The sequence below is a fragment of the Bicyclus anynana genome, chromosome 5 (genome assembly GCF_947172395.1).
Source record: "Bicyclus anynana chromosome 5, ilBicAnyn1.1, whole genome shotgun sequence".
NCBI lineage: Eukaryota > Metazoa > Arthropoda > Insecta > Lepidoptera > Nymphalidae > Bicyclus > Bicyclus anynana.
The window spans coordinates 13113257-13140454 of NC_069087.1; the positions used below are offsets into that span (position 1 = coordinate 13113257).

Consider the following 27198-nt stretch of genomic DNA (forward strand, 5'->3'; position numbering starts at 1 on the left):
TTGGCCAAATAACCGAAAGTCCATCGTCCGTCAGTCTTAGACCATTAATAACTGGACGTGGTTCGCTAACCGTTACCCCTCTGGCAAAGATCAAAAATCTATGATCTAATGCGTTTATAAAAACTGTTGCTACAGAATCGATGTTTCATTGTTGTAATCGTTTTCGTCGTGTAAGGAGCTCCCTAAAAATGCCGGTTTGTGTAGTTAAATGGCATAAAAAACGGCCAAAAACTTGTAGTTTAGTAAAAGATGGAGGGAGTAACGTTTCATTTGAAAGTATTTAAACCTTAATTTTATCAAATTTTTATTAAAAACAATTTATAAAAAGAATCGATTCTTTTGACGAAACAGCCAAACATCGATCAGTAATCGAATATTCTATGTATTTAATCTGTGGATAGTCTAAGCAATGTCACAGTAAATATGTAAGCAGTAGTTTGACTTCATACTAGAGGTCGAAACGCGAGCTATACCTCAATTTCAATTTCAACTTACTAGTTAAATAGATTTTATTAATTAGAAATAAGACTAACTCACTAACATACTAAACTTAACAGATACACTAACAATATACTAACATAAACTAAACTTAACAGATACACTAACGATATACTAACATAGAAAAAAAAAATTAAAACTGTTACTCTTACTAATTGAAAAACTTGTTTAATGTAATAATGTAAGGAATAATAAAGAAATTGAGAAAAACATAAGGGATTAAAGGACTAACATAATCTATGGAACCCTACACTGCGCGTGGCCCAACACGCACTTGACCGGTTTTTTAATATTTGGTCACGTAGTGTGGAGGTAATACCTAGATGGCATCACCAAAATAAACATATGAATACGACCTATCCTTCAAGGTCATTGATTAGTATCCGCCTTATTTAAATCTACCAATCAAAAAACAACACGCATTTTATTGATCACTTCCTATTTTACTACAATTTACAAAATATTTTATTTGTTTACATAAAAAAAGTATATTTACAATCACAAAACTAAATGGAAATACAAAGTGGGCAAATGTAATTAAAATGCTGGAGGCAGGCAGCCCTATCACATGTTTACGTACCGCGCGCTGTAAGTATTTATTTCAAAAATACGGCCGAGTATACTGCTTGTATATATTTTTACTGTGCACAATGTGTTTGTTAGTGTGTGTAAAAATTATGCATGTGTGTATTGCGAGTCAAATTTATAGTTGTTTGTAGTGTATGGACACAGATTATACTTAATGGTGTTAAATGTTTTCGATGTGTGAGTTTACCTCGTCCCTCTCAAAAAATGTCAGATTTTTTTGTTATTGAATTTGGGTGCGAACCGCGTCCAGTTATTAATGGTCTAAGCCGTCAGTAAATCTAATAATCTGTTTGAAGTACAGTTGCTAGACAATAGACATAGACAACGACAATGATTTTAACCTCTAGCAACTCCAGCTGTCACTTGTCATAACTGAATGATGATGAGGAATGAACTGTACGGGAATGAATGATAGTTTATTACTATCTGCCATCTCTTTCATTTCCATTGATTTATTGATTTGCCTTTGCACTTTTGCAAAATATTTTTTTTACATTCACATCATTTATTTGTGGCAGCTTTTAGTAATAAAATGGGATACGAATCTTGTAGTCTTGTATTTGTTTGTTATTGTTGTGTCGCGATTTAAACTTTAAAACATTATATATAAATAGTACAATCAATCTAGTCATTATTATGACTTCGTTATATCATCGTATGATTGCGAAATATTCGTAAAGTGTATTGTTTTGTTGTAAGACACACGAGAAACATTTATACTCTCACAAGTAGTAATTTCTACTTCCTGTACGAAATGTTGTTTCTGACAAGATTTCTAACAATTATAATCATGCTAGGCTAATACGCAATATTTACAATGGATTCCAGTCCAGATTGGTTGTATGAGATACTGCAAAATGTGCAACTTGAACAGTTTTATCTGCCTATTAAAGATGAGCTACAGGTAAGTTACGAATTGATTAAAAAACCTGTTTTGTAGATAATTGTTTGTCAACAATTTAGTATTATCACTTCAGCATAACCAGAAAAAACATACATACAGTCGAACGTAGAACCTCCTTCTTTTTAGAAGTCGGTTAAAAAGGAAAAACAATTTGTTCTGTTACTTTTTAATTATCCTGCTATTGGTATAATGTACAGTATATGTACTCTAAACAAATAAAATATTACATGAAAATTATACTAATTTTATTTAATTTTTGAGTCATACGACTAAGAAGTTTAACCTATGCCTACATTTTCCTAAAGTTATATAATTAAAAGATTTAAGTGTAATAATATTACAGTGAATAAGTTAAAACTCCATCTAGACATTTTCCTTTTGTCCAAACAAACTAAGCGAATAGTACTTGTAGAGCTTACTGTGCTGTGAGAGACTTAATATTCCGTAGACCAGAGTATAAAAGAGAATAAATCTTATAAACTAACTTAAAAATTGCTATGTAGTTAGTCTGTACGCCGTAGAAGTCGGTGCAAGAGGATTACCAGCAAAATCTCTATAACTTGCTTAAAGACCTTGGCCTTTCTAGAAGTGCAGCTAGTTCTATATTAGAATGAGTATCCAAAGCTGCTCTAATAAAATAAAATAATAAAAATAAAATAAAAATAGCCTTTATTCTCTGATTGCTGAATACATACAATATACTTAATACTATTACTTAATTTATATACTAGAGCAAACAGGTTGTCCTCCGACATAGGCCTCCTCCAGACTTTTCCACTCTACTCGATCTCTGGCCTTTCCTCCCCATCCTTTCGGCAGGTCATCCTCCCATCTCTTATGTGGTCGCCCTTGCCTCCTTTTCCCATCTCTAATAGCTCTAATAGGATCTTACCAAATTTGTCTAGGCAGGGAGAACAACATGAGCGGAGAAGGGGAGTGTCAAGGAATTTCTTAACCCTACATCCAGTAGTCACAAGTACTGGACTTTGCTCAGTGTTTTTCTCCCTACCACACAATGGACCCGGCACCTACACGGTAAATCCATGGAATGCTAAGATATTTGTCTCACTTTTAGATAACAAGATTAGCACATTTTGATTATGTGCATTCGGAAGACCTTGAAAAGATTGGCATCAGTAAACCAGGCATTCGGCGACTACAAGACGCTGTTAGGAAAAAGAAGCTACAACTGTGGAATAGAAAATTTTGGAACAAACTGTTTGGATCGTCAAGCTCTGCATCCCGTGAAAAGACTGAAGTAGTAAAGCCACAAGCGCTGACTGACTCTAGAACAACTAGTTTTATATTAGAAAAAGATGTTATGTGAGTATTAATTTCTTTATTTATCTTTTTTTTTTGTTCCATGTTCTTTCACATTCTTTGTTTATCTATTAAAAAATTTATATGGGTCCCAAGGTGCTGGAATGCAACCCCTCACTGGAAAGCTTACTATTGGTCGACTCTTCAATGACAATCCTTCCTTCTTCCTGTGTAGGTTCCCGCTGGATTCACTCCATCCAGCTGAGCTTGCTCCAGAAGCTTAGCAGGTCGCAGATAGCCTCATGGAGTGTGCTGAGGAACCAATGTAACCAAAGGGTTGCAGGGAGCTTCTGGGTGCTGGGGGTTCAAGACTGAAAGTCAATAAAAGGGCTATACCTATGTCCAGCAATGGATGTTATTCGGCTGAAAATGATGATTAATGACTTTGTTGGACACAATATACCACTATGATTTATTCCATTCAAAGTTTTGGTAATATTTTCAGTCTATTAGATTTTACGTCATTTTCACAGTCTATGAATAAAGGGATCCTTAGCGGCAATTAAAGGAATCAGGTTGCAATTCAAGCTACTGTATAACAAAAATAGAGAAATATTTTCAAAGTTCAATGCTATTAAAATAAACTTTTATTTACCAATATTTCTCAGGGATTGATATTTATATTGGAAAACTTATGCTTGCTTTTTACACTTGTAGTTATTTCTTCATTTCATCAGCCTACTACAGGGCAGGCCTTTCTTATAGGAGAGGTGATAGGAGATTAAGCACACTGCGTCTAACCTGAAATTTGTTAAGAGTGTCACTTGTTTGTAGTGTCGCTTGACATAGGCCTCCACCAACTGCTTCCACAGCACCCTGACGGCCACAACTCTAGTCTATCAAGGCCCCAGAGTTAGGCAGATGTCATCTTCCTACCTTCTTGTTAGTCTTCTTGGTAGTTAGTCAACTCAAGTTGTCTCTCTCTTATAGGCCGTACAGACTAATTTAGTATTTTAGTTGAGTACAAGTTCCTCTCGATTAAAATACTAAAGTAGTCTGAGCTAGGCCTTAGGTAGCAAAGTGTTACTTGCTTGTTCTATCTTTCGGTCTTGGAGCATAAAATATGACATGTCCAATGCTATCTGAAGTGGTCCATTCTTTCAAGTACATCAGTAACCTTTGAGTTCAGTTGAGGTGATTCTGTCATTTAGTCTGTTTTACTATATGAATATTATTGTTACAGTTTGTACAACGAATTAGGCAATGGATCATTCGGAGTAGTCAAAAGGGGTGAATGGAGAGTCTCAGATCAAGTGAAACTGCCGGTGGCCGTGAAGGTGTTAAAGGAAAGTGTATTCTCTCAACCAGGAGTATACGAAGACTTCAAGAGAGAAGTGGAGGCTATGCACAGCTTGAAACACCCCAACTTGATCAAGTTGCACGGTGTTGTGTTTTACCCTCTAATGATGGTGTGTGAGCTGGCCCCCAAGGGAGCCCTGTTGGACTTCATCAGATCGCAGAACGGTAAACTCTCCCTGAGCTACATATCCAAGTGGTCTGAACAAGTGGCCGCTGGGATGGCATATTTGGAGAAGAGTAGATTTTTGCACAGAGACCTGGCATGCAGAAATATATTGTTGACTAGTTATGAATTGGTAAGTTATATTTTTATTTATATGATTGACTAGCTGACGACGCGTGATTTCACCCGCGTGGTTCTCGTTCGCGTAGGAATACAGGGATAATATATAGCCTTCCTCGATAAATGGGCTATCTAACACTGAAAGAGTTTTTCAAATCGGACCAGTAGTTCCTGAGATTAACGCGTTCAATAAACAAACAAACAAACTCTTCAGCTTCATAATATTAGCATAGATGTAAACTACCGTCAAACATATTATGGATAGAGCTTAATAGATTTATTTTGTTCAGATAGAAATCCTCTACAAAAGTATGTTTCCCTCTGAAAGTATTCTTAGGGCTTTTTGAGTCTACAATCACTTCGCAATTGTACCCTTGGGATAAGGAAAAGCTTAATGTAAGTCAAAGGCAAGTCAGTTCTAGATTAGTTTAAGCTAAAAAAAATGAGCACAAGAAAATTAAATCAATTTCAAAATCCGCGCATTTTATATTTACCTTGATTGATATATATTCTATCTACGGTAAGTATACTTTAGGATAGGGGGAGGGGGGTGGAGGGGGAGGGGCATAGAGAAGATTGCTTTGGGCATCAAGGTTCAGCGCCGGCCCGAAGTAAATTTTATAATTGAGCGAGATCCAATTATAGTCAATATCAATACTACACCAATTGTGAGTGCAAAGGTATGGAACGTGAAGATCTCGACCATACTCTGGAGTGGCCTACGTTCTTTACCATTTAGGCGCCCTCTAGGATTTGGCGCCTTGAGCGACTGCTCAGTTCGCCGTATGGACGGGACAGCCCTGTCAAGGTTCCTTGATCCAGCACTGAATATTATTTGTATTGAATAGGTAAAGATCGGTGACTTCGGTCTGATGCGGGCGCTGCCGGACGCGGACGACTGCTACGTGATGAGTGAGCCGCGCAAGGTGCCGTTCCCGTGGTGCGCGCCCGAGTCGCTCCGCTCCAGGCACTTCTCGCACGCCTCCGACGTGTGGATGTTCGCCGTGGCGCTCTGGGAGATGTACTCCTTCGGCGAGGATCCTTGGATGGGTATGTTGTTTAACCTCTTTTTTTCCTCCTTTTTCGTATACTGTTACTCGGCAATCTGTCATTTGACATTAAGTCGTTCGTCTGTTGGTTAGAGATTATGTGTCATCAGAAGAAGTAAGTGCATTCACGGATCTCCTATTTTGCTGTATTCCAGCTATCTTACTTGGCTAGATTTCGAACACTGTTGCGCTTCAGTCTGCAAAACAGCAGGCTGTCATCTCCTTCAAAATTGTTTGCCAAGTCAGATTGTTTGACATGCATCGCTAGTTGCTCCTGAAACTTAATACTGTAGCACTATATTTCCTGCCTGACTGTCGTATCATTAAGATCTCTTTGGATATCTTTGTTACTTATGTTGGGATGTTAAAAGGACCTTGGTTTAAAATCTTTCCGTTATCACAATGTTACTTGTACTGGCTGATTTAACCTCTTTTGAAATGCAAACTTTAGAAACTATTGGTATAAAGAAGTAGTATGTATGAAATAATCTCCCCAACTGATCTGAGAATGGAACCCTTGTTGCAATACCTAAGTACGTTTAACATTGATACTATAATGGTAGTGTTATTTTGTTCTTCATTTAGTGAGACTAAAAAAAATATATCATGTCGAAAATGGAAAACCATTTATTGAACATTAAATGAGTTTGGTTGCTTTATTCTACAAGTTACCGAGTTGCTGAATACAGTTTCCCTGTAGGCCTAAGAGCTAGGATGTGATAAAGACAATCTCGTGATGATAGAAAGATATATTATCGACCAATATGTCTTTCTATCGTAATATCGGTGAAATGGACATCTCATGCACAGTGGCGTAGCTAGGTAACTAAGGGCTCTGGTGCAAACTAAAACAAGGGGCCCTACTAGGTCTATCTAAACTGGTTAGGTTTTATCTAGTAAAAATATTAAATAAACAAATGTTTTCCATATGATTTAAAAGGTAAAATTTTAGAATTTCACTCAACAGAGTTGCCATAATTAATTTATTTTGACATTGGGAGAAATTTTTGAAAGTTCAGTTCTGGTAAGGATTCGAGGGCCCCCTGAGTTAGAAGGACATTGTCAAGCCTCTGAGTAGCTTCGCCACTGCTTATGCAACAAAAGATAGATAAGACGACATTGGATTCCATCGCTATTCATCGACAATGCGTCTGCCTCTCGTCACGAGATATGTCATTGACGCATCCAAGGCCTACGAGGACTAAAGTAAAGCATTAGACAGGCTTTATCAAGTGACCTTGACTTCACCGCACCTACGTCAATATGGGAGTGTTAAACACATTAGTATGTATCGCACACGACTGTTACATTATTGATATTATGCAAATAATACTCACTGTGACGCATGGGTGCGCCTTTGCATTGGTAAACGGTTTCAAAAAGAAAAAATGAATGATTTTGTGTATATGTACACTGATGTCTGAATAATGTTTATTAGATCAATTTGCGTGTTCTTATACTTTCGCGATCATCGTTATCAGCCGATCTTACTGGTCAAATACAAGGTTAGGTTTTTCTCCATAAAGGAGAAGGGTTATGGGGCACTTACCACGCTGCTACATTGCACGCTGCTACATTACGCACAATACATTGGAGGGTGTATGGTCATAATGTTTTACTGCGTCGATCTAACTATCACTATCTGATCTTATATTAATATTATAATGACTTGGAATGGACTAACGGCTTGACGTGCGAGGCACGGGGGTGTAACGCCAGCAATTTACTGAGAGTTTCTTAGCAGAATATGAGCTTTCATATTTCAAAGCCCGACACTTGAATGACACTGCACGACTTCGTCATTTAAAGCTCATCAATTATGTAAACCAATAGTTAGCTACTACAATTACTACAAGCAACTAGTTAGCAAAGTCTACTAACTGGACCATTAACCAACGAGTCAGTTCAGTTTAAAGCTCAAAGCTCATAAGCAGCAAACGAAAAATCCTCACTACTCCTCAAGTCCCCTACTAGTTCTGTGTTAGAGTTGCATAGGATGTACCTCTCCTATGCAGCCCTAACAGATCAAGAGATCTGAGGAGTTCTGGTCATTTTTTCAACAATCTTTCAACTTCCCTCAAATCCTCCTCTCACCTCAGAGTTGTAATCCACATGTGTGAAGGTCGTGGCCACCTCCATCTCTGATGGTCACGACCTTCCTTAAGGTGTGCCACGTTTTTTTATCTCCGACTGTTTGGAGAGTATCGTAGATAGTAGACACGAGTGTGGTCAGACCAAAGCGTCAACTACCCAATTATTTCCAGGTTTGAACGGCTCGGAGATCCTCCGGCTGGTGATGCGCGAAGGGCAGCGGCTGTCGCAGCCGGACGCGTGCCCGCCCGACGTGTACATGCTGATGATGCAGTGCTGGGACCTCAACCCCAAGGAGCGGCCCTCCTTCCTCGGCATACAGAGGTTCATGGAGACCAACAAATGTGATGCCGCCATTGCTAACCTTAGGTAACACTTTTTTTTTTTTTTATTTTATTCTTTACTAGCCGACGCCCGCGACTTCGTCCGCATGAAACTCGATTTAAACTTTCAACTACGGCGGCCGCGTGGCGCAGTGGGTAGTGACCCTGCTTTCTGCTTCCACGGCCGTGGGTTCGATTCCCACAACTGGAAAATATTTGTGTGATGAGCATGGGTGTTTTCCAGTGTCTGTGTGTATTTATACATTATATAAGTATTTATATGTAGTATATAAATGTATATGAATATTATAATCTTTAGCACTCATAACACAAGCTACTCTGTATGCTTACTTTGGGGCTAAGTAGTGATGTGTATTGTTTAAGTATATTTATTTATTTATTTATAAAAAAAAAAAGTACCCCTATCCTACCCCTACCCTACTTTTCTGGTTGATTTTTTACACCTTGTGTCTTAAAAACCCAAATATCTTATGGAACCCTATTTTTTTCCAAAATAAAATTTAGCCAATGTTATCTATACTAATATTATAAAGAGGAAATCTTTGTTTGTATGTTTGTTTGTTTGTTTGATTGTAATGAATAGGCTAAAAACTACTGGACCGATTTTAAAAATTCTTTCACCATTCGAAAGCTACATTATCCACAAATAACAAGTTAGCCCTTGACTACGATCTCACCTAATGGTAAATGATGATGTAATGATGATGTAAAAAATGGAAGCGGACTAACTTGTCAGGAGGAGGATGAAAATCTATACTCCTTTCGGTTTCTACACGGCATCGTACCTTTACGCTAAATCGCTTGGCGCCTTGGCGGTACTTGGGTGGTAACTAGCCACAGCCGAAGTCTCCTACCATCCAAAATGTATAATAATAATATGCACGCCCGGTGCATATATGTATTTATGTAGCGTATATTTATGTTTATTTATTTTGCGTATTTAAGTAAGTCTATTTATTTTCCTTTTGGCCTTATATATATGTTTATATTGTGCCGGGCGTGAGAGTAAAATGTATCGAAACAATAATAATAATAATTTATTTCAGAATTACAAATCCATATATTGTTAGTATATTAGTAGGTAACATTTTTATCTTACTTATTAAATTAAATTAGTACAGTTAGTAACATTGGAAATTTTTAATAATAAATTAAAACCCCACCATCCATAATATATAAAAGTGTGTTGTTCCAGCTATCGGAAACACGGACAGATGTCGATAGAAGCGGGCGACAAGATCATATGTATCGACAAGCGGCCGGAGCTGCACTGGTGGAAGGGACAGAACCAGAGGACCATGGAGATTGGCCTTTTCCCCAGGTACCATATCAGCCGATGGACGTCACGATCCTGCCCCCCTAGCCAAGTGGCACGTCGATTCTCTTTCTACGATCGCTAACGCTTCGAAAACTAGAAGGATGTATGGGAATGACATTTGCTATCGACAGGTCACGTGATCAAGATCTGTCATTCCCACACATTTTTCTAGTTTTCGAAGCGTTAGCGATCGTAGAAAGAGAATCGACGTGCCACTTGGCTAGGGGAACTGAGCCGCCTGCATTCAGTGAATACCTGCAACTCGCTTGATGTCGTCTATCCGCCTGATGGGGACCAACACTGCGTTTTCTAGCGCGAGGTCGCTATTTCAACACCTTGGTAGGTGGTTTCCCGAGATAATCTTAAACAAAGGCACTTATTTCACGGCAACCCCTTCGAAAATCACAGTTGAAAGAAAACTAAGGGTTTCTCGTGAAGGGAAGCTAAGGGTCTAATGACTGGGGACGAAAACGAACTGTTTCTGTTTGTCTGTTAGAGAATAACTTAAACTAAAGAACTGATTTTCACGCAGTTCACAGCAAGTGAAAACTGGTTGAAATATGACAATAATTATAGATTTGAATCCGGACCGGGGCTTGCATATCCAACTTCTCAGTTATGTGCATTTTTAAAAAATTTAATATCATGTGTCTCAAACTGTGAAGGAACAACATCGTAAAGAAACCTGCATACCTGATTTAACGTGATTCGTCATTATCAACCCTTATTCGGCTCACTGCTGAGCTTGAGTCTTCTTTCAGAATAAGAGGGTTTAGGCCAATAGTCCACCACGCTGGCCCAATGCAGATTGGTAGACTTCACACACGCAGAGGCGCGTGTGAAGTCTACCAATCTTGAAATTAAGAAAATTCTCAGGTATGCAGGTTTCCTCACGATGTTTTCCTTCACCGTTTGAGACACGTGATATTTAATTTATTAAAATTAATTTCTTTCGTGATATTTAAATTCTTATTAAAATTAATTTCTTTAATTTCTTAGCGTGATTAAAGTCTGGCAATCCTCATTGGGCGCTGGTGGACTAAGGCCTAACTCCTCTCATTCTGAGAGGAGACTCGTGCTCAACAGTGAGCCGATTGTAGGTTGTTAATGATGATTATAATAACTTGGCTGTTTCTTATTTAGTACGCTGGTGACAATAATGAAAAACAAAAAGGGTTCAGATGTGGCCAAGAAATCTCAGCCAGTTTCACCTGTACGGAAAGGTATGATTAATTATTTTGTATTAGTTTTAATAATATATGTGCATTATCTATACTAATATTATAAAGCTGAAGAGTTTGTTTGTTTGTTTGTTTGATTGAACGTGCTAATCTCAGGAACTACTGGTCCGATTTGAAAAATTCTTTGTGTTAGATAGCCCATTTATCGAGGAAGGCTATAGGCTACATATTATCCCTGTATTCCTACGGGAACCACGCGGGGAAATCCGCGCGGCGTCAGCTAGTTAGAAATATATACCCTCATCTGTTATTTAATTGTGATTAAAAATAAATGATAGACAATATTCACCTTGACTCATTGCATATAGGTTGCCTAGTTAAATCGTGACAATAAAGAAATATTAAATTTATAACTAACAATTTTTGGTCAACTTCCCTGCACCACTATTTGGCCTTGTGTAGTTTCACTAGTCCATTGGAAAGTTACATTTGGGTTAAGAAGTATAGTACTAGTACAATAAAAATAGTACTTACTTCAAAGCGCTGTAAAACCTTGCTATTGACTTAATGGAAAAAAAAAGAAATTTTTCTTTTTTACTTATGGTTCTACGACATAAAGTTACTAGACTAAAGTTGTAGAGAATTTAATTTGCAACAAAAAATGTTGACAATTTTTATTACCACGCAATTAGTTTAAAAGATATGTCGTAAAAAACATTTCAACCCCTATTTTCAATATGGCGGCCGTGGGACTACAGTGGTGACCCCATAAACTTGGTTTTATCTTTTCACTGATCCCCCTACAAATCAAAAAAATTGCGTCCTCTAAAAAATGCAGGGTAAGGCCTAAAAAATGTAACATTTCAATGGACATTGATATTTATATGACTAAGCAAATACCACATAGATAATAATAAATTGCTAATGTATGACTAAGTATGATAATATATCACACCATGACATACGGCTGATACTTCACACCAATGTTAGAATATTTGTGTGTTATCTATACATATTGAATTACATATCTTGACTGTTTTATCCAATGATTTTATACTACTAGATGTGTCGGTAAAGCGTTGAAACTGAGGCGCACAAAAGTGGCTAATTGTCTTTATTTAATTTAGTTGCATAGTAAATAACAAGTTATTTCAACATTATACCTAAATATTGTCTACAATGTCGAGTTGTGTGTTCAGTCACTGTAAAAACTGTATATACTCGTACATAAATAATACTAGCGGACGCCCGTGACTGCGTCCGCGAAATTAAGTTTTTCATAAATCCCTCGGGAACAATGGATTTTTCCGCGATGAAAAGAGTAAAGAGTAAAATCTATTTCCATTCCATATATCAGCCCGATTTGGCTGATATATGGAATACGTCGTAACGTATGGAATACGATAACGTTTAGTAGTAGCGGCGTTAAAGTGTAACAAATAGCTATACAAACTTTCGCGTTTAGGATAAAATAAAATAAATAAATAATAATTAAACACCAAATCGTGCATGTGCGATCAGTGAAGTCTCTTTTGAAGATCTCATTTGGATCACTTTTTGCGATGATGATGATGATGATTGTTTTCGACTTTACTTACCACCATTAAATTAAATCATGACATGGTTTGACGTTTCAAAAGTGCTTGTAAACTAAGCCTAATTGAAATAAATGAATTATTGAATTTGATGTTTGATATTTCCAAATAACTACATACTGGGCATCAGTGAAATGCGAAAAGCAGGTGATAGGAGAATGTTCTCCTATCACCTGCTTTTCGCATTTCACTTCAAAGTACATAATATATCAAAAAGGAGAACCAGGCAGTCAAAAGGGAGTAGGTTTCCGAATAAAACAGACTTTGAAGAAACACCTACGAGCTGGAGGAGGCTTATGCCGAAAGGCACACTGTGCTGAGAGATTCGTTAAAAAAATTAAAACATAATGTAATAGATGAATTTCTTATCACTGAATAAAGGGCTTATTATAATGGAGATGATGACTAGGTTTGAATATATTGATTTTTATGATACATTCGGGTAAATAGGGTCAATGTTAACTAATTTATACATAAAAAGTAAAGATTGACTGGATATTTGCAAATAAATGAGATTATAAAATTTCAAAACCTATTATAGTATTTAGATGAAAATTCATACAGTTTTAGCTTCCTTACATGAAATGTGACATTTTTAATACATGAACTATAAACATAAACGCACAAATAACAAAGATATTAGTAATTTTGTTTGAACGCACATACAAACCTAACGATCATCACATTACCTACGACGTCATTAGTTCGTGCCTTTTTGTATGGGGCGTTTTTCAGGGATCCGCGGCAGCGCCGCAAATCTGACCCTTTAAATACCTGTAGCTCCGAAAGTAATGATCGCAGATACCCTGTTACTTTTACAAAATTGCTTTACTTTTAGCATACTCTTAATTTATATACAACTAGCGGATGCCCGCGACTTCGTCCGCGTGAAACTCGATGTAAACTTTCAACTACCCCTACCCTACCCCTACCCTACCTCTACCCTTTTTTTTTTTTTTTTTTTTGCGCTGGGAAATGCATTTACGCATCCCTACTCCAGAGGGTATGTGGGACTCGCCGAAACTTCGGAATACCCACTAAAACCCAGCGGATCCGGCTTCGTCCTTTGGTGACATCACAGGATCATTTAGCACATTCTACTGTGATGTCCCGACGTTTGTCTCTATGCGTCGCCGCCTACTCTGTTCGCCCTACATTAAGGTGGGAGAAGGTGCGCATATCGGCGCCTCCTTCTACCCTGCCTCCGCCTGCGTATGAGGGGAGCATCGGCAGCTTCTTCCCTCGCTCTCTCTTCAGCCTCTTTCAGACCCATGACAGCCTCACAGAACGACAGCATCACTGTCCAGCACGTTTCACTGCCTATCATGGCGTCAACTACGTCGGGCAACGAGACGGCTCTACCAATAGTGGATGATAGTATGTGCCTCTGCGGGCTCCAGGCTGCACATTCAGCTAGTGTGTGATGCGCTGTGTCTTCAGTGGCCCCACACTGATGGCATACCGGAGTCAATTCTCGCCTCGCTGTCTGGTGCAGATACTTGCCAAAGCAGCCGTGTCCTGTTAGTATCTGCACCAGTCGGAACGTAAGCGTTCCGTGTTTTCTCTTTAGCCACCGTTCTATGTGAGGACGAACTGCGAGAACCGTCCAACTGCCAGCAATAGGAGACTCCAGATCCTCTTTCCACCTTTCAACCAGGACTGACTGAGCAAGGGTCCTGATTCTTCTTACCTCGTCTGCTCCTGCCAACACACCTTGTGCATTCATTAGCGCCCGATATTGATACACCTCAGCTAGGACTTCGGCTTGAAGTTCCCAGGGTGGATCGCCAGCCAGCAATGTTGCAGCCGTCCATGACACTGTACGGTATCCCCGGATGACTCGCACGGCAATTATCTTTTGTGGCCTTCGTAAGAGGACCTTGTTGACGGGAGTCAGTGAGTGCACCCAAATTGGGGCGCCATACAAGGCCATGCTCCTTACTATTCCAGCATAGAGTCGCCTACAGACTGACTCCGGACCTCCTATATTCGGCAAGAGCCTGCCAAGGGCGGCAGCAGCTTTCACGAGTCTGACCTCTAGCTGTTTGAAGTGGGTTTCAAACTTCCATCGTCCATCCAAAGTAAGACCCAAGTATTTCATACAGGGCTTGACCTCTATCACTGTACCCTGGACAGCGATATGTGCACCTCGTGGAGGACCGCGGCGTGGGCCATGAAATAGGAGGGCCTCTGTTTTGGAGATTGAGACCCTCATACCTAGCATCCTTATCCTGTCCACAACCAAAGACGTGCCGACAGCGGCCAATCGGCACACCTCCTCGAATGTTTTTCCGCGGGCAGTGACGAGGGTGTCATCGGCGTAACAAATAATCTTCATGCCAGGAAGTAATGGACACCGCAAGAGCCAGTCAAAGCCCATGTTCCAAAGGACGGGCCCCAACACTGATCCCTGCGGCACCCCGCAACCTACCCGACGCCTATGCTTGTGCGCATCTGCTCCTTCCCAAAGAACTTCTCTATCGTGAAGATAATCTTCTAAGAGTCTCTTTAGGTAGAGTGGTACTTCATGATAACGAAATGACTCCAGCAATGTTTCGACAGGAAGACTGTTGAAAGCATTTGCGACATCCAGCGAAACTGCAAGCACGACGTCTCCAGCCTCCACTGCTTCCAAGGATAGAACTCTCAGAGCTTCCAGAGCGTCCAGAGTTGAACGACCAGCCCTAAATCCAAATTGCACGTCTGAAAGACCTGGACCCACTGTCTCAAGATGCAAAGTGAGTCGGGTAGCCAGGATCTTTTCGAATAGTTTACCCAACTCACTGAGAAGAACTATCGGTCGGTATCCTGAGGGTGAGTCAATCGGACGGCTCTCTTTACGTAAAAGGCATAATTTCCCCTCTTTCCACTGCTTTGGAAACTCTCCGTTGACTAAACATTTATCAAAAAGCTCACGGAGAACCGGTCCAGCATACTCCATAGCGAGAAAGATGACCTTGCCCGGTATTCCATCAGGGCCCGGCGCTGTTTTTTTGAGCCGCAATCTTTCACCAGCTGTTTCTAGTTCAGCTTCAGTGATTCGGGGTACGTCACGAATTGTTAGCGGGACATCACTATAATGAGGGGCCATGACTGGGGGAATATGTACCTGAGGTTCAGGAAATAGTTGACCTACAATTCGCTGTACAAGATCAGGCTGCAGAGTCTCCGTAATTGGGGCATCTTGTGAGCGGAGTTTATTTTGTGCTACACGATATGGTCGTCCCCAAGGATCCTTGTCAAGCGTCTTGAGTAGCTCCTCTCGAGATTGTTCCTTTGCTTTGTATATAGCCGCCTTCAAAGATTTCTTCGCTTCGCGATAGGATTTTTGGAGCTGGTATTCTAAATCTGGGTCGAGCCCATTTCGCCTGCGGCATCGAACGTATTCTCGCCGAGCTCTAATGCAAGCTTTACGAAGGTCCGCAATCTCTGAAGACCACCAATATACCCAACGACGTCGGGGGCGACGTTTGGCTCTTGGCATAGAAGCGTCGCAAATATCTGTAAAGGCACTACAAAGACGATCCGCCATCTCAGCCGTGCTATTCTCGTTTCTGCCAAATGATGACCACCTCATAGTTATGGCAGCCTCTTTGGCCAGCTCCCGGTCCAGTTGACTAAGACACCAGCGCGGAAAACGACTTTGTCTCCTAGGATGGTTCACTGCGATTCGCAAGGCAGAGATCTCAAACCTGATGTACTTATGATCTGAGAACGTCTCTACCTCTGCTTCTACCCGCCAGTTAGAAATATTACCCGCAACTGCAGAAGTAGCAAACGAGACGTCTACTATGGATCCTCCCTCTCCATGCCGTCGTACACAGGTATTGACCGATCCTCTATTGAGTATGGATAGACCCATAATGAAGACCCAATCCTGCACTGCTCTACCTCTGGCATCGGTGTTAGGACTTCCCCATGCCTGAGATTTCGCATTTAGATCACCAAGAACAATAACCTTGTCCTCTGATTGTCTGCCGACGGCCTCCCTAACAGAGTCCAGGTACGTTTCGAACTCGGCTAGAGTACGGTTAGGCGAGAAATACGTCCCTACAATTAAATAAATGCCCCATTTCACCATAACGTAGCCAGAGCCCCTTTCAACCGGTATTAGTACAGGACCAGAGTTGTTTCCTGCTAAAATGGCTACCAAATCATCCAAATCTCCCACCCATTGTGATTGTGGGGGTACATAGTAAGGCTCACAAACGACCGCTAAATCAATTTCCCACTCTGTTATGGACTGCAGCAACAGATCTTGTGCCACAGAACAATGATTTATGTTCGACTGAAGGAAGTTGATATGTTGTAGCTGGCTCATGATGACATATTTGCTTCCTCCTGCATTTGACTACGTCCACCATCAACGTTGATATGCGCTCTGAACGTCTTTCCTTTTGTATGGGGAGGGTTACACCTCTTTCCCCCCATGATATGGCCTGCGGGAAGTCCTGCATCTGAGCACACCATGCAACGCATCTCAAGCGAACAATCGGCTGATTTGTGTCCATCGCCACCACAACGGAAACACACATTTCCCCGGTCTTTTATGGATGGACAAAGAGGCCGTGTGTGTCCAATACCAAGACACTTATAGCACCGCAAGGGGCGCTGTTCGAGTACCTGAACCTCAGCGGAACTCCATCCAACTAGAAGCCTTCCAGCATCAGACAAAACCTTAGCCACCTCAATAGGACAGTGCACAGTGGCAGTGCTCATACCTCTAGGGCCCAATTGCAAATCCCCAACTTTAACTACCTGAGTAGTGCAGTTACCAGCGCGAACAACTGCAGCAACTAATTTCTCTTTTGTGACCGAGTCGTCGAGCCCGATAATCCTGAGCGTCGCTGATTGAGTAGGCCGCACTACGTTAGCAATACCATCCAAAGCCGCTCGAAGCCTGCTTGCAAGTAATTCTGCTTGTTCTGGGGTCTGATTTTTAGGCAGCTCTAGTAACCTGGCTCCAGTAGCAGCTCGGCGGATCCTTATGCCATCGTTGATACCGAGCTCCTGCAAGTTCACACTCTGCTCAGCCCGTTCAAGAACTTGGGCGTAGGTCATCCCTTTGTCTGCCGCTTTTGGTTGTAAGGTTACCATGACTGCGGCAGTTTTGGGTGGGGAAAGCTTGGGTAAGGCTGCCTGTTTATCAGCGGGAGTAACTATCGAGGCTGCGGAGGGGGTTGTTTTCTTACTCTTTCCTTTTCCTCCCTTCCTTGTCACTGTGGCCCAGTCATCAGTTGCAGTGCTGGGTTGACTAGAGCCAGCTGCTGCTTCAGATGTTCCGGCAGAAGGTTCCGTCACTATATTGTCGTGTTCCACCGGGACAGATCTGGTTGTCGGCGTAACAGACGACGGCTGGGGTCTAGCTGTCGCACGTCTTCCCTGACCTGCCGCCAGAGGCGGGCGTAGTACTCTTTCAGGTAGTAGCCTCTCTTCAATTCCAGCAAAACGTGCATCTATCATTACACTCAAAGAAGCAACAATAGAGGCTTTTAGTTCCTCCATAGCGTCTTTGCTCAAGCTAGGCGCCGTTCCGCTCTTTGCCGCCGCCATGGAGGTCCTCATTTCCGAAAACTCTCGACGATGAGCCTTCAGATCGGACTTGAGGCTTTCGATCTCATTACGGAGACGTGTGTTGTCCGCCCTCAACCTTCGCGTCTCATCGGCTTCCGTCCTAGATGCTAACGCTTCTAAAATCTCTTGTAGCACACGGGCTGACTCCTTAAGACGTTTAACCCACGTTCCCTTGAGGTTGCGCGATTTTGTAGCGACATGCATGATGCTGGCCACGTTATGCCCACCAAGGGCCCTAAGTTCCTCTGCAGTAAGATTGGCAGGGACCTCCGGGCATATTATCTCATTCTCCTCTGTCTCCTCGGGGTCAGTAATAACCTGAGGTGAATCTTTCCGGTAAGCCCTGTCCCTAAGAAGTTGGTTAAAGGCCACCTCATAGGCCTCCTCTCGTGCTTCTTTTAACTCTGCTCGGGCGCGCGTGATTCCCGTACCACGACCTCTAACCATGGATCGGCCCCGACTTGCAATGTCAGACCTAATCCTAGATCCTTCAGATTCGGAATCTGTGTCCCGTGGAGGCACTCGAAATATCGGACTTCGCGTCCGTGATTGAGCCCTGCGACCCTCCGCAGTGTTTCGCGGCTGAGAAGCATCTCTCGATCCTGATGAACCGTCGTGTTTTCGAGAGGTATCTCTCGAGTCTGCCATATGGAAAAGAACTACTTACTCGAAACGAAGAATATACAAGGCAATTTTAACAACGATTTAAACTAGTTAAATGTTGAGAAACTATAATAGAAAACAAAATTTCGAATTATAAACCAAACCAAGAAAACGACCAAAGACTTTAAACACTTAATTGTGTCAAGCACGAAGTAATAGTAATAAGTATAGCTACTTCGTACTCGACAATCCCGCGCGGGCGTCTATAAATAGATACGCCGCGCGCAGGAGGACGCTTCGACCTAACCGTAATATTACAATAATAATAGTAGAAGATATTATAACTTAACAAAATAAAAACAACGACTCCCAAAGGGCCCTGAGCGCCCCAGGATTTTTTTTAACAACCTTACGAACAACCTAACTGTACGAACACCTATCTTTTTAGACTTTTTTTAAACCAATTTCATAAATGAGACAGCAAAGCAACAGTGCGCGCGACCGCTCGCGACGGCGCTCCGGCGCGGAATCACCCTACCTCTACCCTACTCCTACCCTACCCCTACCCTACCCCTACTCTACCCCTACCCTACCCCTACCCTACCCCTACCCTACCCTACCCTACCCTACCCTACCACTACCCTACCCCTACCCCGTTTTCTAATTATTATTAATATGAACTTTATACAATAACAATAAAGCTCAAATTGACTACGTTTTAGTTACAAATCATTTGTATGGGAAAAAGAAAAGGGCTATTTTTAGGGTTTTTCCAGCAATAATTCTAATTTTTCTCCCAAACCATCCTTGAACTTCAACGAACATTTAAAAAAAAATTTGGCCAAATTGGTCCAGGCGTTGTTGAGTTATGCGCTTACCAACACATTTTGCGATTCATTTTTATATTATAGATTAAAAAAAACTGTCATCATCCCTATTATAATTTCCCAGGGTCGGTTCCAACGAACGGCTTCCAAGACGAGCTGGAAGCGCTCCGTAAGCGCCGCACGATCGAGTCGACGCAACCCACCAGCACGCGCGCCGGCAACACGGCGAGCAAACACTTCAACTACAGCAAGCTGACCAACGACAGGACGGCGAGCGAGCGCCTGTCCAGGGCTGACAGGGACCAGCACTCCAAGAGCCTGAACCAAGGTGAGGGCATATTGTACCCACCCGCTTATCACTACATACAGTGGCGTGCATAAGGTTGTCGATCAGGGAGGGTATCCATGTATACGTGCGAGTGACCTAGACGTTTCGCGCGTCTTTTGTTTCATGGTATTTGCATAAGGTACTGAGCGAGTTTGGTTAAGGTTTGTTACCGTGACGTCAGGAAATAGTTAAAATATAAACGATCATAGCCAACAACGTTTTCGATTATATAGTCAAAAAATAATTAAATATTTATGTACTTATTCAGGTCTCGAAAAAATTTATATTCAACCTAGTAGAACACTGTTGAACAATAATGTTTTTTTATTTAATCCTTTATAAGAAAAAGTGTCAACCATCCTATTCTATTTAAAAGTGTTTCATAATTTGAAAACTCATGTTCACTTAATGTGGACGGCTGGAACATATACATAGCTTTTTTATGCTATTTCGTGAATTTCGGGACAAGAAATAAAGAAGAAAAAGGCTAGAAAATTTTAAATTATATATAAGGGATTCCAAGCGTGCCTTTCTGTCCAAAAAAAAAAATGACCAACTCAGCCAGTAAATAATACTGTTATATCTTTCTAAGTGTTTATGTTTACATTTCAGTGAAGGAAGATTTGCTGATCGACATAGATTTGCCGCCGTGCACCATGAACGTCACGGCTAGCAACAAACCGCCCAATATGAACATCTCGCTGTTGGACGAGCCTATAGATGTTCCAGAATTAGGTAAAAGAATTTACTTTTTAATATAATCAATAATATTTAGGGTTCCGTACCCAAATTCTAAATAGGGACCCTATTACTGAGACCCTATTACTATTGTCTGTCCATCTGTCAACTGTTCCTGTGATTACACATCCAGATATGTCTGTGATTACACATCCAGATGTGTTTGTGATTACACATCCAGATGTGTCTGTGATTATACATCTTGATGTGCCTCTTGACTTCACACACAGAGAATTAAGAAAATTCTCAGGTATGCAGGTTTCCTCACGATGTTTTTCCTTCAATGTTTGTGACATTTGATATTTAATTTCTTAAAATGCATATAACTGAAAAGCTAGAGGTGCATGCCCCAGACCGGATTTGAACTTATGCTCTCCGAATCGAAGGCAGAGGTCATATCCACTTGGCTTTAACGTCCTTTTGTCTGCTCATAATAGACTATATTATGTTTCTCTGAAAATACAAAAACGTTTTTTTTTTAGTTTATACCAGTAAATTGTACAACTTTACTATTATATTAAAAACAAGTGAACACATGAAAATTTTTTAATAGAATTTATTGTTTTTAAGTTTTTTTCTTGTATATGACATTTTTTTTTGTTTCATAAAGTTATCGTCATTAAAAAATATTTCTTATTCCATAGTACACAAAGCCTATAATAAATACAACATTTTTATTTACAGATACTAACTGGGGACAACAAAGTATAGAAAGCTTACCAACGTACAGCACAGAAACGCAAAATCGAGTCCTCCCCAATCTCTATGGTGCCAAGTCTTTGGACGGACTTAACAGGACATCAACACTCGCGACATACTCTACCCAACCTCTCACACTTGACCCTTTACAGTCTGTAACCATAGACAATAAGAGACCACAATTTATATCACAGACCTTTACAAAAATAAATGGTAGATATGTTCGTACTGACCCACCAATGGAAAGTGAAATAGTGAACGATTTACCAACAAGATCTAACACAGAAAGTAATCTATACAATAATGCAACACCAAGTCATTCAACAAATCATACGCCATATGGAACTATCTCGAATAACGCTCTCTTTAATATAAACGAATCTAATATAGTTAAACCCTTAGAACATATGTCTTTAGATGACAGAATTTCAGAATCCCTGAATCTCAGATCCAAGAATACAAATAGTGAAAACATATACGAGAATAGTCAAGATTACAGACAGACAAACCCTATATACAGTAATACGATGAGCAATGAAAATGATTTTCCGATATACAGCAATTTTGATGCAACGACAAATCAACAGCAGTTCATATTGGAGAAGGACTATTACACAAAGTTCTCCACACCGTCTGGTAGTCAGACAACATATGAGAAGAACATGTATGTACCACATTATGGAGAAGAAGGTGAAAAGTTGAAGAATTTCAGTGAATCTCTGGAGAACTCGAAGAATTACTCCGCATTAAAGTATCAGAATATAGATTATTATTCGAGTGATTATGGTGCGTCGACTTCGCGAGTTCTTTACGATGAGGTCAATGACACGGCTAGTAATATTTATAGTGAGATTGGTGAAGTGCAAAGTGAGATTGGTGACGTGTATTCAAGTGCAAACTATTCTACCCCGTGTTTGTATGACGAAGTGTATGAACCTGTGCCGAGGCCTCATCGACCGGCCCCCCCTTGCCCTTATCAACCTAAGTGAGTTAATAAAAAGTAAATAGTAAATATACACCGTGAAGTTGCCTTCGTCTTGAACGGAAATCCCACATAGATTCTCAATCGATTATTTTAAAACATCCTGTATTTTTAAACATCTATCTACTCGCCGCAATGCTGCTATTCGGCTCATCGGTTCTTTTGAGATCATTCACTTTTGCCTAAACTAAGCCAAAGTTCAATGACTTCATACTTATGAAACAGAATTAAACAGGATGTGTAAATTTTTTTCATAAAAATTTTGAGGTCTTTTTTAATATTATTATGGGGTTTCTTGTATTGGACTAATAAATGTCGGGGCGGCTTACAGACGGTGAAACTAGCACAGTGTACAATATATTATATAAGAGAGGATTGTGTGTATGTACATTGTAAGGAATTACCAAAAACTGAAATGAGGCGGTAATATAAAGGCAAAACAAATTTCATGCCTCTATATCTGTTCAAACTAATTTTCAAAACAAGTTAACAGTTTCTCATAAGAACATTACACTTAGCTTTAAGTAACGACTAAATGTTTCTTTAATCTCAATTAAATGATAAATATCCTAATAGGTGTCATCCTATTTGACTATGAGCTGCTACTATGTGATGTAAATAGCCTAAAATTACTAGTATAAAAAGGATATCAAGTCAATCAGTCTATCTATTCTGGGAAGTCTGTTTAACTTTGCATGTAATGGTAAAATGACTGATCAAGCATGTGTGTGTATAAACTGACGGTTTGTCAGTAACCCAGGCTACGGACCTGCAGTTTGACGGACTGTTCAGTTAAATTGTCTGTGTGAAGTGAAGAATAATTGAATGTTTTGATTAAATAAAATTGAAGGTCTGTAGCCCGCATTGAAGGACATTGGTTCAGTATAGCCAAATAGAATTTCTGTTTATATAATTTTGTATTATAAACTAAAATACAGATGTTGGATATTCTGCTATGACTATGACTATTTTTATGGAAATCCTATTCTATGTGTTTGTATGTCTATAACTTGATGTGTAAAATTAAGCAAATACTCAAAAACACTGTCAACGAAATTAGAATTAAATGTTGCCATATTCTACATATTTCTATAGTATTTCTGTTGAAATATAACTGAGATTATAAGGATACCATTAACTGTTCCTTATCAGAGTATATTACAAAATTATTCATGTCTATAATAAAATGGCAGCTAATTAAGATTTATGTACAATTTAGAAAAGTGTTTTAATATTTTAGAAAAAATGCAACTAATTAAAAAGTTTATGTTTATAAATAATAATATTTCATTGAAAACTCAATTAGGTTTTTAATTTTAATTAACGGAATTTAATATGATGTTTACAATATTGTAACCACTGTATGATATTGACTGTAGTTTGTAACTTTGTTATATGTTACAATTTTATATAACAATGTTGACATGTTGTATAACAGAAGTTTAACAACATGTTATTTAAACTCACTCTAATAGTCATATTTTTATAAGGATTAGAAAAATTATTGATCGCTGCTATATTTATTTACTAATAAAATGAGATTTATTAGAATAAATGATTAACAAGAATGTATATAATATTATAAAAATAATAATTTGACCTATATTACAATTTTGTTTACTAAGCTAAATGAATATATGACGTCACAGATATAGCTGATGTTAAAAATCGTTTAGCACATAAGTGCATTCTTCAACATTACCATTAAAAAATATTCGGCTAAAGATGCATTTATATTAAAAAATATATACAGGGTGCTCGGGAGTATTTTCCATAACTTTAACTTTATGGTGTTGTAGAGTCCACATAAAGTAGCAGAACTGCAAAACTAACATTTTTTTAACTAAAAAATTAAAACGTTTTATGTTTTCATACAAAGTAATTCAAATAAGTCTGACTATCCATGTAACACACGCCTTTATCTTAAAATATTACATTTTAAAATACGTAAAACTTGGCTACGTTATAACTATAAGGATGCGTATACGGGACACATTTTAAGATCTATTTACAAAAGAAATCTTATTTACCCAGAAAATATTAATTTTAGAAGACATGTTCCTGGAACATTTTTAATTAATTTTCGGTAAAGAATGTAACCTCAGAGTTATGGGAAATGCTCCCGAGCATCCTGTATATCACTGACTGAACGTTCTAAGGCTGCAAACATTGGTAAATTCTTCAATTAAAATTTGTTTGAATAATGAATAAAAAAAATTAATAAAATACATTAAAGGTATTAAATATTCATACACATTGTAAATATCGATTCATCACATACTGCATAATATTAAAATATATATTTCTATCGCCAAATAGGAACAATAAATATTTTTATGTACCTAGAGTGTATAAGTATACTAAATGTCTAAGAAACTCCGATGAGAAGATATTATTAAAATACATAATTATTAGAATTAATGTTTATTTTTAAATATAAAATGTACCTGTAGTATTTCAGTAAGTTTTTCTTTTCTAGAATTAATTGAAAATTGGCAGCTAATTTCCTAAACTTCAGCCATTGTAGTATTAGAGGGAGAGAGAGAGTCTGTGGTGGTCAGATCTTTGTTGTTTTGTAAAAGTTTGAAGTTTGTAAGCCTATGCTAGTAGGTAAGATTAGAAGGGAACACATCGTATGTAATAACTAGCGGACGCCCGCGACTTTGTCCGCGTGACTGATGATGAAACTCGATGGAAACTTTTAACCCCTATTTTCACCCTTAGTTAATATTTTTACAAGTTAATGTTACTTAGTTAATACCTAGTCCACTAATCATTTTACAAACAGATAACTTGAAACGTGATCGATTTATATAAAAAAAACTTCAACCACTTTTTCACCCTTTAAGTACCGCTAGAATTTTTGGAAAATCTTGAAGAACATTATTTTTAGTATTATTCAAAGTAATTTTTTTTAACAGTAACAGTTTTGACCATGACACGCACTCAAACCATAATGACCATGACACGCACTCAAACCATAATGTATTATATTCTATTGCCATTATGAAGCCAGTGAAAACTATTTACTTTTTTGATCTTTTTGCTAAACTTATTCCGACTAATATTATTGTTTAACCTATGTTAACATAACTATTAAGTAAATTGTTTTGCTCATAAAATGTACAATATTAATTATTATAGAGCAATATTGGACTTCGGTGTCCTTACTTGTAAAATAGAAATAAAATAAATATAAAAACAATTTATTTCAAAAAAGGTGCTATCAATTTCTAATCATTAAATACATATTTCTAACTATCGATTTAGTAGTACTCCAACACCACAGTAAATACATATAAACAGTATTCCAACTCGGTCGTATCTTTGAAATAAATACATACAGCCGCGCGGTAAGTAAACATATGATAGGGTTGCCGCCTCCAGCATTTTAATTACATTTGCCAACTTTGTGTTTTCATTAAATTTTGTGATTGTAAATATACTTTTTTTACATAAACAAATTAAATACTTCATGAATTGAATAGCAAATGTTCAATAAAAATGCGTGTTGTTTTTTGATTGGTAGATTTAATTAAAACAACATGTTGATTGAATAACAAATCGGTCTTATTTCGCGACCGAAAAATGAGGATGGTCTGCCTATCGCAGGCTTACATACCATAAGTGACAACTTTTCAAAGTGGTCTTGAATTGTTCAATATCGTTCTACTAGATTGAAAAAAATTATAATTTTTTCTGAGACGTGATTACATGAAAATTTTAATTTTTAAATATTTTTTTTAATATGAGACTAAACGCTGTCGGCCATGATGGTCTATATTTTAAATGTTTCATGACGTCACGATATCAAATCCTTTACCAAACGGAGCGTTTGACATTTACAAGAAATCTTTGACTTTTATTAATTAATATCGATATAAAGATTTCGGATCCTTATTCCATGTACCTACTATATAAAATTTAATATGAGTCAACTACCTACCCTATTTGTGAATGCTAAGTATTAGTATGTATCAAGTTACTCGAACGATGTATATTTGGATTGTTGTAAGAAACCAGAAGATATTAAAATGATTAAATGTTAATAATTTACTATAATTATGTTTGTATTCGAATATTTGTGTAACTTATAGTGAAAACTGTAATTTACAATCCCTAACTATGTCTCGATGTCTGGATACATGTAAGTTATATTTGTAATTGTATGATAACTATGATCACAATAAAGATATTTAATTGATTGTGTTTGTTTTATGACGAACGTATAACTCGGGCACGTTAACTCAACACCTGGTTACCAAACAGTAGAAACATCATTCGAGCCAAGTGTCAACTTAATCCGCACGAGCTATTCGTACCTCTTTCATTTACTTATTAACCGACTTCAAAAAAAAGAGGATTCTCAATTCGACGCGTATGTTTTTTTTTTCATGTTTGCTACTTCATAACTTCGTCATTTTCAGCAAAAAAAAGTCGGTTGAATTTTTTTTTATTAATTTTTTTTTAACCCATACCTACATGTAGTATCATCATAATCGCGCGAGTGGCGTGTTGCGGCGTTTTGTGTCTGCGTTTAGTGGCCGGTGCTGGCCACAAGAAGCGAGCAGCGACGATTGTAGCTTGTGGCGTCAACCGTGTGTGGCGAGTCCGTATAAAATGTATGAAAACTACAGGGAATGTGCCGGTAGCGGCGTTTTGTGGTTGTGGCTGGTGGCCCGTGTGCGGGAGCCCTAAAGGTAGTAAGACTATCTCGTACCATTAAGGCCCTAAGGCCGCTCTACACTGGCGGCGTGATACCTACTCTCCCATACGTAAACGTATCTCCACACTCGTAAACATACAAACTTGGTTCGCGCACTTCATTGAGAATACTGGGATAGGTCTCCAGGTCTGGCTGGTGTGAGGCTTCGACCGTGGCTGATCACCACCCTACCGCCAAGCGATTTAGCGTTCCGGTACGATGTCGTGTAGAAACCGAAAAGGGGTGTGGATTTTCATCCTCCTCTTAACAAG

The 27198-nt window shown here is 38.9% G+C and overlaps 1 protein-coding gene across 1 annotated transcript; it reads left to right on the forward strand.

Annotated features, from left to right (window-relative positions):
• Positions 1-1560: 1560 nt before the first annotated feature.
• LOC112047135 (activated Cdc42 kinase Ack) lies at positions 1561-26426 on the forward strand. Its single transcript, XM_052881595.1, has 10 exons — positions 1561-1990; positions 3066-3313; positions 4494-4905; positions 5741-5942; positions 8206-8401; positions 9572-9697; positions 10838-10917; positions 19599-19802; positions 20415-20537; positions 21225-26426. The coding sequence occupies exons 1-10, from the start codon at positions 1904-1906 to the stop codon at positions 22226-22228; spliced, it is 2682 nt and encodes an 893-aa protein (XP_052737555.1). The 5' UTR covers positions 1561-1903; the 3' UTR covers positions 22229-26426.
• Positions 26427-27198: the final 772 nt, after the last annotated feature.

Excerpts from the sequence above, each read along its gene's own strand:
- LOC112047135 (XM_052881595.1), top strand. The coding sequence starts at position 1,904 with ATGGATTCCAGTCCAGATTGGTTGTATGAGATACTGCAAAATGTGCAA. Across the intron at positions 4,906-5,740 it reads TGTTGACTAGTTATGAATTG|GTAAAGATCGGTGACTTCGG; the intron begins GTAAGTTATATT and ends TGTATTGAATAG. Across the intron at positions 10,918-19,598 it reads AGTTTCACCTGTACGGAAAG|GGTCGGTTCCAACGAACGGC; the intron begins GTATGATTAATT and ends ATAATTTCCCAG.